Source organism: Poecilia reticulata, chromosome 2 (genome assembly GCF_904066995.2).
Source record: "Poecilia reticulata chromosome 2, P_reticulata-male-v2, whole genome shotgun sequence".
Taxonomy (NCBI): Eukaryota; Metazoa; Chordata; class Actinopteri; order Cyprinodontiformes; family Poeciliidae; genus Poecilia; species Poecilia reticulata.
In genome coordinates, this window is record NC_088831.1 from 10,632,950 (window position 1) to 10,645,247 (window position 12,298).

The 12,298-nt window shown below is 42.7% G+C and overlaps 1 protein-coding gene across 5 annotated transcripts in view; it reads right to left on the bottom strand.

Annotated features, from left to right (window-relative positions):
- The window catches only part of nbeal1 (neurobeachin-like 1), a 55,896-nt gene that overhangs the window by 16,691 nt on the left and 26,907 nt on the right, over positions 1-12,298 (bottom strand). For 3 of the 5 annotated variants that reach the window (XM_008428744.3, XM_017302267.2, XM_017302269.2), the window contains exons 3-18: positions 10,891-10,982; positions 10,501-10,662; positions 10,338-10,419; positions 10,122-10,249; positions 9,501-9,583; positions 8,754-8,839; positions 7,633-7,996; positions 7,453-7,559; positions 6,310-6,396; positions 4,280-4,363; positions 2,328-2,426; positions 1,683-2,254; positions 1,422-1,554; positions 1,213-1,332; positions 684-993; positions 56-141 (exon numbers count right to left, since the gene is read on the bottom strand). In XM_008428744.3, the coding sequence (XP_008426966.2) occupies positions 56-141; positions 684-993; positions 1,213-1,332; positions 1,422-1,554; positions 1,683-2,254; positions 2,328-2,426; positions 4,280-4,363; positions 6,310-6,396; positions 7,453-7,559; positions 7,633-7,996; positions 8,754-8,839; positions 9,501-9,583; positions 10,122-10,249; positions 10,338-10,419; positions 10,501-10,662; positions 10,891-10,982 (2,595 nt within the window). The remainder of the gene's footprint in view (positions 1-55; positions 142-683; positions 994-1,212; positions 1,333-1,421; positions 1,555-1,682; positions 2,255-2,327; positions 2,427-4,279; positions 4,364-6,309; positions 6,397-7,452; positions 7,560-7,632; positions 7,997-8,753; positions 8,840-9,500; positions 9,584-10,121; positions 10,250-10,337; positions 10,420-10,500; positions 10,663-10,890; positions 10,983-12,298) is intronic. The other 2 variants (XM_008428775.3, XM_017302274.2) reach the window with 1 other exon arrangement.

The window sequence follows — 12,298 nt, forward strand, 5'->3', positions numbered from 1 at the left end:
TGAACTCATGTAATCCCAGGATTTAAAGATCTGAGAGGAAAAGAGGTCTGATCACCTTGGGTGAATAATGCAGCAGCAGTTTGGCTGAAATGTCACCAAGTTCTGATTCCTGGGCTTTAAATGGAGAGACGCAGTTGGGACCTGGAAGAATCAAAGATAAAAAAAACAAAAATCCTCTCTTATCTTTGTTTGCAGGTGTTGTCGTCACAGTTTTATTTTCTATTCTGCAATCTGTAGAGTTTTTCTCTGCAAGACTGTCCAGATAGAGCTTTCTAGAATTTATTTCATCATTTAAATAATAAAATTCACCATCAATTTATTGGAAATATTCCTGCAGTGAGCTTTACATAGGAATGAAGGAAAGAAAGGGAAGAAGGGAAGGAAGGAATCAATGAACGAAAGAATGAACAAAGGCAGAAGAAACAACGGAAAAAAACAAGAAACCGATGAAGGAAAAAAGGAAAAAATACAAAGCAAGGAAGGAAAGAAGAGGAGGAAGGATGGAAAGGAGGGAAAGAAAGAAGAAAGGAATCAATGAACAAAAGATGAAGACAGAAGGATAAAGGGAACAACACAAGAAACTGAGAAAGGAAGAACCGACACAAGGAGGAAGGAAGCAGCTAATATTTTGGCAATGAGAGAGGGAATAAAGCCTGAAACTAAATGCATCACTTCCTGCCTACCGGCGCTGCAGAGGGCCTTGATGTGAGCGGGCTGCAGTGGTTCATGAAACACCATGACGCTGCCCAGCTGGCCCTGCAGCGACGTGGGGCTGCCCCACTCGCTGTCCTGCGTCCCGGCTGAGATCAGCTTTGTGACCGACTCGGTCTTCCCGCCCAGCAGCCCGCCCCACGCCTGCGGCGATAGGATGCCGCTCAATGAGGAGCGAGTGGTGGGCGTGGCGGCGGGGGAGAAGGGCGGGTCGGGGATCTGCGAGGGAGGGGGGGTGGTGGTGCGTTGGCCGGCGGAGCCGATGCAGCAGGAGATGAACGGCTGCAGACAAAAAAAAATAAACATTTAAAACAGAATCATATTCACAACCTTTAAAATGTGCAATTTTAGTTTAGTTTGCACATTAAAATGCAGATTAGGAAAAAAAAATTATAAAAAGTCAAATGGGCTTATACAAAGAGAGAAAAAAACATAATACAATCCTTCATAAGTTGATTATAAACTTATGAAATGCACTGCTGAACGTAGTTTAGATCTCACCTCTGTCATGACGGGGTACTTGAGGGAGGCGGACAGTTTCTGCTGCCCGTCTACGTAAATGTAGACGAGGCTCTGTCCAAACGGCCTCTTCCCGGGTACGTGCACCACCCCGATGCTGTGCTGCAAAACACAAATCACAGCGCCTTTAATTTGGTGGCACACTGCTGCTCCACTGTTAGAAAGTTGAGTTAAATTTTCAGGCGTCGTACCCAGAGCGAGTCGCAGAAGCAGTAATCCGGCAGCATCACTGTGACATACTCCTTCTTTGTGCACACAGCCGCCACCAGAACCCCCGCTGAGCTGATGAACGCCTCAAAGCCCGTTCCTCCAGGGGTGAAAAAGCTGGAAAAAAAAATGTAGCAATACGATGAAAATAGCATAATTGGGCAATAGCAGGTCTTTTCTTCAAAGAGTTATTGAAGATGGTGCTGGCTGTTGGCAGGAAAAGTTCTCACAAATGTTTTACTGACCTGTAGAGCTGCTTCCGTTTGTCTTTGCTGAGCGGACCCAGTTGGTCCTGGTCCAGAGACAACCAGGCGTGGAAGCTGAAGGCAGAGCCGGGCCAGCGCTGCACCGTGGGAACAACAATCCCTGCCATGCTGGGGGACAGGTCGAAGTACTGCATGGCGTTCTCCAGTCCCTGCTTGCGGACCATGGTGAGCAGCGCTCTCAGGGTCGGGGCGACGTACGGATGAGCTTGGCTGGACTCTGCGGTTCTGAGGAGGCGGATGAGTCCCAGCAGCTCCCTGCCGCTCAAAGACTGGGAACCCAGTGAGCCCAGCAACCCGAACAGGCTTTCTGCGCAGGCTCTGTGCAGACGCCCGTGGTGCTCCAGAGCGGCCAGGGCTCTCACCAACATGGCAGCGTTGACGCAAGTGGCACGCGTCTGGCGGTTGAGGCAGCAGAGGCGGCGCAGCCAGTCGGCCGTGAAGAGCTGCAGTTCAGGCGAGTCCAGCTCCGGGAGCCACTGGACCAGCAGCAGCAGCGGCTCCACGTTGCTGATACCCAGGAGCCCCACTGAGGTGTGCTCTCCCTCCACTGACTGGATGGCAAGCAGAGACAGACAGGGCTCAGAGGAAAAACGAGGACCAGTCAATGTAAATACACAAACTCACCATGTTCATCAGCTCCTTGAGCAGCAGTCTAGATGGCTGGCCGAGCGAGATCAGAACTTCGTACAAGTGATTGTAGCCGATCCTTTCCTTGAAAACCTCCTGGAGTCGCAACAGAGCAACCGCTGATGAGTCAACCCAATGATGAGGTCTGATTTGTAAATGATGTCTCTTTACAGCACCCTTCATATTTATCGGCGCCCAGGTTAAAGGTGCGTTCAAACCCAACACGTTTTGAGCGTAATCTGGATTACATTTAAAGTCTATGTGGAGCTGAGGGCCTTTGCGGTGCGTTTCTAGCATCTAACGCGGCGCGATTTGAACTGTTTGGAGCGTTTGACACGTCCGACGCTCCACATAGACTTTGAATGTAAACCAGACGCACCTGACGCTCAAAATGCGTTTGGTGTAAACGCACTACAAGTGCACATGCGTCAAAGAGTCCGACGCGTTTTTGGTTCACACCAAACGCATAATGCGTTTGGTGTGAACACACCATCACTGTGACCAAGACTGTCTTTGTTGAAAATATCCAGTATCAGCTAAAATTAATGTCAACAGCATCACACTCGCTCCATTCAGTATGTTAAATTCAGCATTTATAACAAGATTAGCTAAAATGCTAATGTTAGCTTGAGAGCTACTGCTAGCATGGCAATGTTGTGTTCTCTGTGGCGCCAAATAAAAGTATATTAGAGTGTTGGAATGATCTCATGACCTTAGCAGCATTGATGCAAGAAGTGTGGTTGTCCTATTTACAATCCCAAAATAAAAGTGTCATTAGAAGCTAAAAATAAACACTCAAGTATTTTGACTATAAATCCAAACCTTAATTTGAGTGCATTTGTGCAGCGGGGAAAACTCCCATGTATTGTTTTTAATGAGCACTGAGTGCTCTGAACACATTTATTGCTGCCCAATTTAGATCATCTCTGTGGTTTTCTACATGATTTAGCTCTTTGGACTGAGATGGCCATTATAGAAGGTTGATTTTATGTCTGCTAAACCAGTTCTGTCATGATTTAGACATGTGTTTTAGATCATTATCCTCTAGAAAGAGCCAACCACCAGTTAGCTGGCAGAGCCCACCAGATGTCTATTTACTTTTATTTCATTTCTGTGTCGGGATTTCCAAAGCGTTGCACTCTAACAAGTTCCCAGAGGATTTGGAAGAGAAATAATCCCAACAACATAACAGATCCTCCACCGTATCCATGTTGTAACTCTGGATTGAGCCCATAAATCCTCAACCTAATGTTTGGAGGTGGACCGTTGGCACCGTTTAAAAACTAAGGTGGAAACATTCAATGTTGTCTCACAAAAACAAATTTTTAAAAACAAAATAACCTCTTTACTCTGTTTTAAACTGTTTAAATGGCAAGAAAAGTAAAAACACCGCAGAAATAAAAAAAGACATTCTAATCCTATTAAATTATGATATTTCAGAGCAGTAAGAGCAATCATCAGTTTTCCTTTAAGTCTGAAGATTAAATGCTTAAAATTTGGCTTTTTGTGTGTCTGTATACAATGTAGTATGTCTAATTAAAATACTGGAAGTTGCTAATAGAAAATCTAAATATATTTGAATTACTGTGGAAAAATAAACAACTCCCCACAAAAATTAAAAAAATATATTTTGTGAATAAATTTTTCGATCACATGATCACTTAAGGAGACCAATAAACATTTGTGTAAATGGTATGCTCTCTTGTCTTTTTGCTTTCGAAGAGTGGCTAAAACAAACGGATCTGTGTCTCATCATATTTCTACCCCAAAGAAACAGGAAGTAATTAATTAGCAATTAAAAGTTTCTACTAGACACTTTATAAACTTAAAAAGTAAAACTGCAACATATCCAGTGATATTTATTTGAATGGTGAAGAGATCTGGCTGCATCATGCTGTGGGGTGGTGATAAACATGGAGAGCACCGTATGTCCTCTCAGTGCGACAGACCTTAGCAGCTGGGGATTTATGCATAACCGTCGTCAGGGCTTTGATGGTGGCTACCGCTAACGAGTCAAGGCGTCCCTGAATCACCTAAAAACAAGCAAACATTTCAGTCACTCACTCCAACTTCTTCCCATAAAAAGATAAACTGGTGATGTCATGTTATTTTTATTACAAACAGATGTTATGAATGAACAAGCATGCAGAGAATTAAAACAATCCACTGATTGAGGCCCTGACATAAAATAGATATGTAGCGATGCCTTTGTGTTTGATTCAGCCGATGTGAGAGGAGTGAGTAAAATTATCAATAAATGGATTTTAGCCGCCATTGATTGCTGCAGTAGGAGCTGGCATCAAAACCCCTACTGCAGATAAATAATGTCTTTCTGCTCCAGGTGAAAAAATAAAAAAATAAAAAAATAGAGAATAGAGGTGCGACTGGAGCAGGAAGCTAACGCCAACCACAAAAAAGAAAGAAGTACCTCCCCAACAACATGAACACACTCAGCATGCAGCTCACAGAACCAAGCAGGACGCAAACACACCCCTCATCCAGCTCGTGTTTATCAAACAGAGAAAGAGTTGGACCAGCTGGACGGGGAGTCGTCATCAAACCACTGGATTTGCACACAAGCCCATTGTGACAGAACTCCAGGTGAACCCAAGACAATGTGAAAGGGAGGAGGGGGAGCAAACTGAAAAATGGTGAAGAAGGCAAACAAGTCACTCCACAGCAAGAAACCACAACTGCATCGTTCTGGTTCTCTTCTCACAACGATGACATCTAAACCTGAATTTCTACTTCTGACACTGGACACCAGCAAACACCTGATGTTTTACACCTGGCGGGTCACATCAGAGTTCGTCTCTCCGAAGGCTTTGACATGTAGATAAACCGAGTCTTACTAAGTAGCTTTGGTTTAGTTTATTCTTGAAATAAGATGAAACAAACTTACAAGTAACTTTTCAGCTTGTTTAAAGTCAATTCCATAATATTGATGAAAAAGTCACAGCTCCTCTGGTAAATTATTTCACTTAGCATAATTGCTTGTGAGGTTAATAATAACACTGTCAACAGCCAACAGATTGTCTGGTGTTTTTCAACTGTTTTAGAGTCAATTTGATGAGCTTAATCCAAAAATCACATTGGTTTTGCCCAATCAGGTCAACTTTTTGAACTATGGATGCAACATGGACATCAAAATGCTTGACTTGTCCTGACAATCTGGCATCAACGAGTGATGAGCAGAGGAAGAGATAATAAGGATTATTATCCTTGATGTTCAATTTACAGAAATCCAAGTTTGTAACATTTAATTAATACTCGTTTTTCCTTCTAAAACCTTTTTTGGATGAGAAATATTAGTGGAAATGAACTGATAATATCATAAACATTTAATCAGTTTAGTCAGAAGATCAAATTAGATTAAAAATCTGACCTGATCGAGACAAACAAAGGTTATTTTTTGGGTTCAGCGTTGCAACATAGTCCTAATTCAGTTGAAAAAACATGGACAACTTCCAAAAAATTATTTTGGTAACCCAGTGTAACAAGAAAAAACATGAATAAAATAAGAAAAAAATATGGATTTTGGGCCTTAATTGATGTACTGATAGACTGAAGATGTGCAGATATTTCAATTTGGCCAAAATATGATTTAATTATGCTATAAGGCTCAAGTTATAACTACCAGCTTTTCATCAATTTTAAGTAAGTACTGACTTAAAACAAGCTCTAATATCTTACTATAAAGTTAGTTGTAAGTTAGTTGTGTCCTATTTCAAGGAAATCTAAAACTTAAGTTATGAAGCAACAAATTAAAAACTGTGAAAAGAATCAAAGGAAGATCTGTTTTCTCTCTTAGAAACCCTCATTTTTATCCTTTAGAAAACTAAAAGGATGCTAAGATGCTAATAACATGAAGAGAATTATCCTGAAGCGCGGCAGCTGGACGGTCTTGCTGTGGAGCGGCATGGTGGGATTTGGCAGCAGCAGATGAGGATGAGGGCAGGGGGACTTTTCTCGGCGGTACCTGAGTGTCCCTCTCTCCTGTCTGTAACCTGTTGTTGGTTATATCTTTCTGGTCCTTGTCTGCCGCCGTGCACCTAGCGTTAACCAGCTGACACACAACAGGCAACATGTCAACTCAGTGTGAGGGAAGAGGAGGCAAAGAGAAGGAGGAGACGATGAGAGGGGAGAGGTTTAGAGGATGGGAAGGAGGAAAAGGTGAGAGGTTAGAAGCGGTGAACGTCCGCAGGGTGTCGGTGATCCAGCCTTGTTGTGAGGAAATAAACATGCATGGTGTTGCAAAATGCTCCCGCTAAGGCTGAACCTTTAACAGAGCGAGGTCAGACCCGGAAAGAGATGTTCAGTTCAACAGATCTAACAGTCACAGTCAGAAATTGAAACAAAGAAAGCTGGAAGTTCATTCTAAACATTTTGTTATGTTAAAACCTGGGCTGGGCGACACGGCTTCAAAGTTAAATCTCCAGTTTTTTCATTTCAGAGCTGATTTTAATCGATTTTTCATTAAATATGAGATTACAGTCATAATTTTAGCTGGAAAAGACGCAACTTTGCCAGAAAAAAAAAAAGTTTTAATGAGAAAATGTAAAGTTATGAGGATCTGACGTAACCAGCTCAGTTCATGTCATTCATTCATTCGTTCAAAACACAGAGTCGTTTCAAAGTCCTGAACTGATCATTTAAATTTGATGTGTTAAAATATTAACTATTTCTATTCAGCATCATTTATAAAACTTTTACCAAATGCTCAACATTCCTCATTTTAATTTTCTGCTATTTTCTGAGTTGGAAGTCATAAAAACTTTATTGTCCTAATTTTATTATTTGATTATATTAATAAAAAACTAAAATCTTAGCCTGACCATAATGTACTGAAGCAGAGTTGACCAGATTGTCAAACAAGATGGCGGTAGACGTCACTCTGAACCAAAAATTAAACAAAGCGTCTATCAATCAATAAAATCGATTTATCACCCAGCCTGATTACAGCCGCAGACATGGATTTAAATTCGTGGTTGTAATGAGAAAATATGATTTCATGAACTATTTAACAATGTTGATGTTTTGCCTCGTTAAACCTGAAATGCGACACAGTAAATGTGAATCCTGGTTATCTTTGCCTGCTCGGAGCTGCGTCTCCAGGCCTTACCTTGCTGTTCTGCAGCAGGCGTATCAGATGCTCAAAGCAGTTGCTGTTGAGGAAGATGGCTTGTAGAACCGGCCTGTCTGAACACAGGAACATGTCCCTGATTGTGTCTGAAAGCCACAAACAGGAGGAATAAACACACAGAAGAAATTATTACTGTTCATGTTTGGGTAAAGAAACTACCTAGCATGTGAACTTGCAGCGCCACAAATCGAATCTCCCAGTGTCGGCCGAGTGTGGGAACCCGACCCTTGGCCGGCTGCTGCTGTTGCTTAGCAGCCACCACAGCGGCCGGGTCCGAGTTGAGCAGCTTGAAGTAGTTTTCCAAGACGGAGGCGATCTCCACCTGCCGCTGGTCGGAGCTGGAGGCCAGCAGGCACTGCACCACTTCCCTGAGGCACCCCAACGTCAGCAGGGCCATGCGGCTGACGTCCTCGCTGTCCCAGTCCTCGGCCTCCTCCGATGAGCAGCTCCCTGTGTAGCTGTCCGCCAGAACCCGCATCAGCACCTCCATGGTGGCTGGAGAGATGGCGAGCAGAGCGTTCCTCTGCAGGCGGAGAAACGAGACGGGAAGCTCTGGGACTTTACCCCATTTTCACAACAAACTTCAATTAATTTATGTTTACTTGGATTTTATGTTACATAAAAAACACAAAGAGTGACTGTGAAGTTGGAGGAAATTTTGTTTATATTTTGTTCTTAAGAAAATATAGTAGCAAACATTTATATTCAATCCCCTTTGAATGTAAATACAAAAAATATAGTGATAATACTAGCTGAAATTTTTGCAACCATGACGATAGTTTGAGGGAAGTTGCCCCTCCCACCATCTTCAAATTAAATAAAACTGGACAGCTGGACAGCAATCTGTCTGTGCAGCAAAATATTTTGTTTGTGCTGTTATAATTTGGTAACTGACTCCAAATGTGCTTGATTTTGTAAAGGTGAACAGGCAGGTTAACCTTTGATGACCTCTGGAAACATATACTGATATCTTTAAAATGACAGCAGCACAAACGACTGACACCAATTTCGTTTAATTTGAAGAAGGTGGAGTAAGAGCGGTATTTAGAAGATTTATACACCACTCCATCCAAATTAAACTTTCACCATTTGCAAATATGAATATGCTTCAACTGAAGCTGTCACACTTCAAAGTTACACAAAAAAAATCCCCAAAACAGTAAGTTAAAGTTTGTGGTTTTAATTAGTTTGCTCTCATTTGTGCTTTGAACGGAGCGCAGCAGTTATAGAGGATCATGTTTACAGCCTGTCAGCTTTGTGACCTCTGACCACAGTCTCACCTGATCCCCTGCTACTATGGCTCCAAACAGGTGCAGCAGGCAGCATTTCAGGCTCTCCTTCAGATGCTCGCTCTCCTGGAAGCACTCTGAACCAAAAAAAAAAAAACATAAATCAACACATTTGATCTCTAAACTTGAACCAAGCAAACTTTTGAGGTTCCTGCTATTTTCTCCAAACAAAAACAGTGAAGCATGAAGAGCCGATGGAATCATCCAGATATCATCCAGGGTGAACAAACACGCTGCCGTTAACTTCAGGGTTTGGTCATCTATTAACCCATCTGTCAACACATCCGGCTGAGGAAGGAAATCTGACATCGTGGATCCAGAATGTCTACTTCCTTTAACTTCAACTAGTTACCAAGCAGAAGTCACCACACACCATAAAACAGAGACGACAGGCTAATTGGTCGGGCCCCAAGCGTTATCTTTTCTGCAAAACCACAGCAGCCGCGCATTCGACACGGGACACAGGAGCCTCTTTGTTCAACATGGCAGCCAGAATTCACTATCTGCTCATCTCATCCCTGGCAAACCGACCAGAGGCACAGAGCGGATTCAACAGGAAAAGCAGAGGAGGCGAAACAGAAGAGGGAAGCTTATGTTGTGCAATTTTTACAACTTCCTCATCTGCACCTGTCGAGTCATATGAGAGAGGATGATAAGGTGATTTTCACCCATCAGTGAGTTTATAACCACTGTTGGCTTGGTCGTCAGATTACGTCACTGTTTGTTGGAGATACTTGCGGTAAAAGAAGGGAACGAATTCAACGGTGAGCGGAGCTGCTTTGTACTTCTGCCTTCCCCTCTCGACGGCGCCCAGCTGCTCCCTGCGGAGACAGAAGAGGAGAAATCTAAGAAAAGTTTCATCTCTTCACCGACAACACACGCATTTATTTGATCAATAACCAAATTAAACATACACTGAATTTATAAGCTTGTCCTGTACAAATAAATCCTGGAATGACCAAATTATAAAGCAGGACATAAAAACAAATGATGGCTGTTTGTTTATTTTTTTATGTTGTTATAAAATGCTGAGATCACATTCATCTTTCTACATGGAAAAAAATATTTGCCTGCTAACATATTTCCTCAGAATAAATATGTAATACATAATATAATTATAACTTAATTAAAACTGCAGAACTTCTGTGTAGCTTTAATTCATGTTCTTCATTATATCCAAGCCCAAACTTTGACTAGGCCCCTTCAAAACTTTATGTTTTACAGACATTCAAAGACTGATTCGCTGGTGTGCTTTTGTTCATTTTCCTGCTGAATGCTTAAGAGTGAATAAGATTTCGTTTTAATCAGCACCCAATGGTAGTTTTAGGTAACCACTAAAACTACCATTTTAGTGGTTACCTGCTTGTCCGATGTCTCCAGTTGCGGTACGGGTCGTAGAGGCTCTCGCAGAACGCCAGCGAATGGCGGACAAAGTCCTCCGCCTGACTGTGGTCCATCATCTCCTTCTCCTTGGTTCGACTCTTCAGCTGTAAACCAACAAACAGAAAACCCGTCACACCTGCCACCACGTGTCCCAGTGTCATTACTCCTACGAGAGAGCGGCTGGAGTCAAACCTGCTGAATATACAGTGTTGTCATGGTGATGATGTGATTGATGTAAGAGCAAGTGCCGATCTCCTCGACGTTGGACAAGTTCCTTTGAGAAACAACCATAAAGGATCAGACAGTGTGATGATTTACAGGAAGGATTATCTGGATTATTTAATCCTTATCCGACCTGCAGATGATGATGAGGAACTTCAGCAGCAACAGCGCCAGGTTCTGCTGCTCGGGCTCAAGGCCGTCTGACGCTTTCTGGACGCACTGCAGCAGCTGGTGGCGCAAAACCTGCAGGATGTTGTCGGGTAGCAGCGTCAACACAGGTGGAACCTCGTCTGGTCTGGAAACACAGTGACAGACGCCATCTTTAATGGACGTGTAGAGCGATTCCAATATCTCCCATGCCTCAGCTAAACAACTTTCATCTGACACTCATGTGGTTGAGCACAGACAGCCAAGAAATCAGATAATACCTGCAGCAAAATGTAGCTGCTCTGCTCCAAATTACGCGTCATGGCTGCGCTACGTTTGGTTTTGAGTTGTGTGTCCGCAGTTTACCGCCGCTTACCTCGAAGGGGGCTTTTCAAAGTCAACGTCGAGGCATTGCTCGTACGAGCTGATGAAAATCTCCAGCCATATCTTGAAGTAGTCTGGATCTCTCTGGAAAAATCCGGAAGAGGAAGATGGAGAACAAGGGAGCGGCAAAAGGGAAAAGAGAAGAAGATAAAACTGTTAGTTAATGTGTTAAAAGCTAAACTTAAGCTCAATGTTGCATCACCTAAACAACAATTAGATGCCATCTACATGACAGCCAATTGTTTGGCAGGCATGCTAGGATAATGTCCTCTCTGTCCTACCATCACAAATGTAAAATTGATTAGTTCTGCTGAAATTTTAACCAGAATTGAAAACAATATGATAAAAAAAAGCACTTCCAACCAGTGGATTTCCTAGACGGCTTACAATAAGACATCCAAAATTTCAAGAAAACACTTAACTCAGTCCAGGAAAGAAAGGAGATGGTTGTTGTGTGAAAATAAGAAAGATGAAATATTCTGATACATTTTAAATCCAACACTTTAGGGTAACCCAAACACCCAAAGTCTTCAGACTCTACATTGGAGAAAAAGGAAACAGCAGCTACGGTCACTGGTTCACCTACATCTTAAAGAACAAGAGGCATGAAAGCAATTACAGCCAACACCAGAGAGACAAAGTGGCCTCAGGTGTCATCTTTCTAACACCTGCACTGCAGGCCTGACTCGTCTCCTCAGGCTGTTTGGTAACCATTCACACCTTGAGGCATGTGACCAAAACAACCCGCGTGTTGCCAGAGTTAGGAAGCATTTCATAAGTAGCAACGCCTCAAACAATGGACAGGATGGAGGGTTGGGCGAGTGACTCATGACTGCTGGTGTGATTCTTCTCACTACCATCTACAACCATAATACTCCCAACACGTGCTGAGGACTCTATCTGTGAATGAGAGCGATGGTTGAGATTCCCTCAAAAACTGTTCAACAGGTTTAACATCAAACGGTTGAACTTTGCTCCCCGAGGCAACCATTAAAAACCAGTGAGACAAGAAACTGTTACCATAAAAACAGAAGGCTGCAGCTGCTAGACGAAGGGAAAAGGAATGTCTAAGGAGAGACAGGATAGAGGAAAACTGCCCTGGCTGCATTCTGAGGCCAGGTTTCAAGAAACTAGTATAGCAACATTAGCTAAATTCCTAGAACGACAACAAGGAGAAGGATAAGACATCCAAACGAAAGCAGAGGAATAGATTTCGCGCCATAGAAACTATAAGAAATACTACAATTTTAGTGTCCATGCATCAAGATTTCCACTAAAGCTACTATCATTAAACAGCAACACACACCTTCACATTGTTCAGTCAGAATCCCCTTAGAATGAATGGATCCCAATGTGGATCCTTATGGGTGGCCAATATTTCCTAATTTTACAGTTTCCAA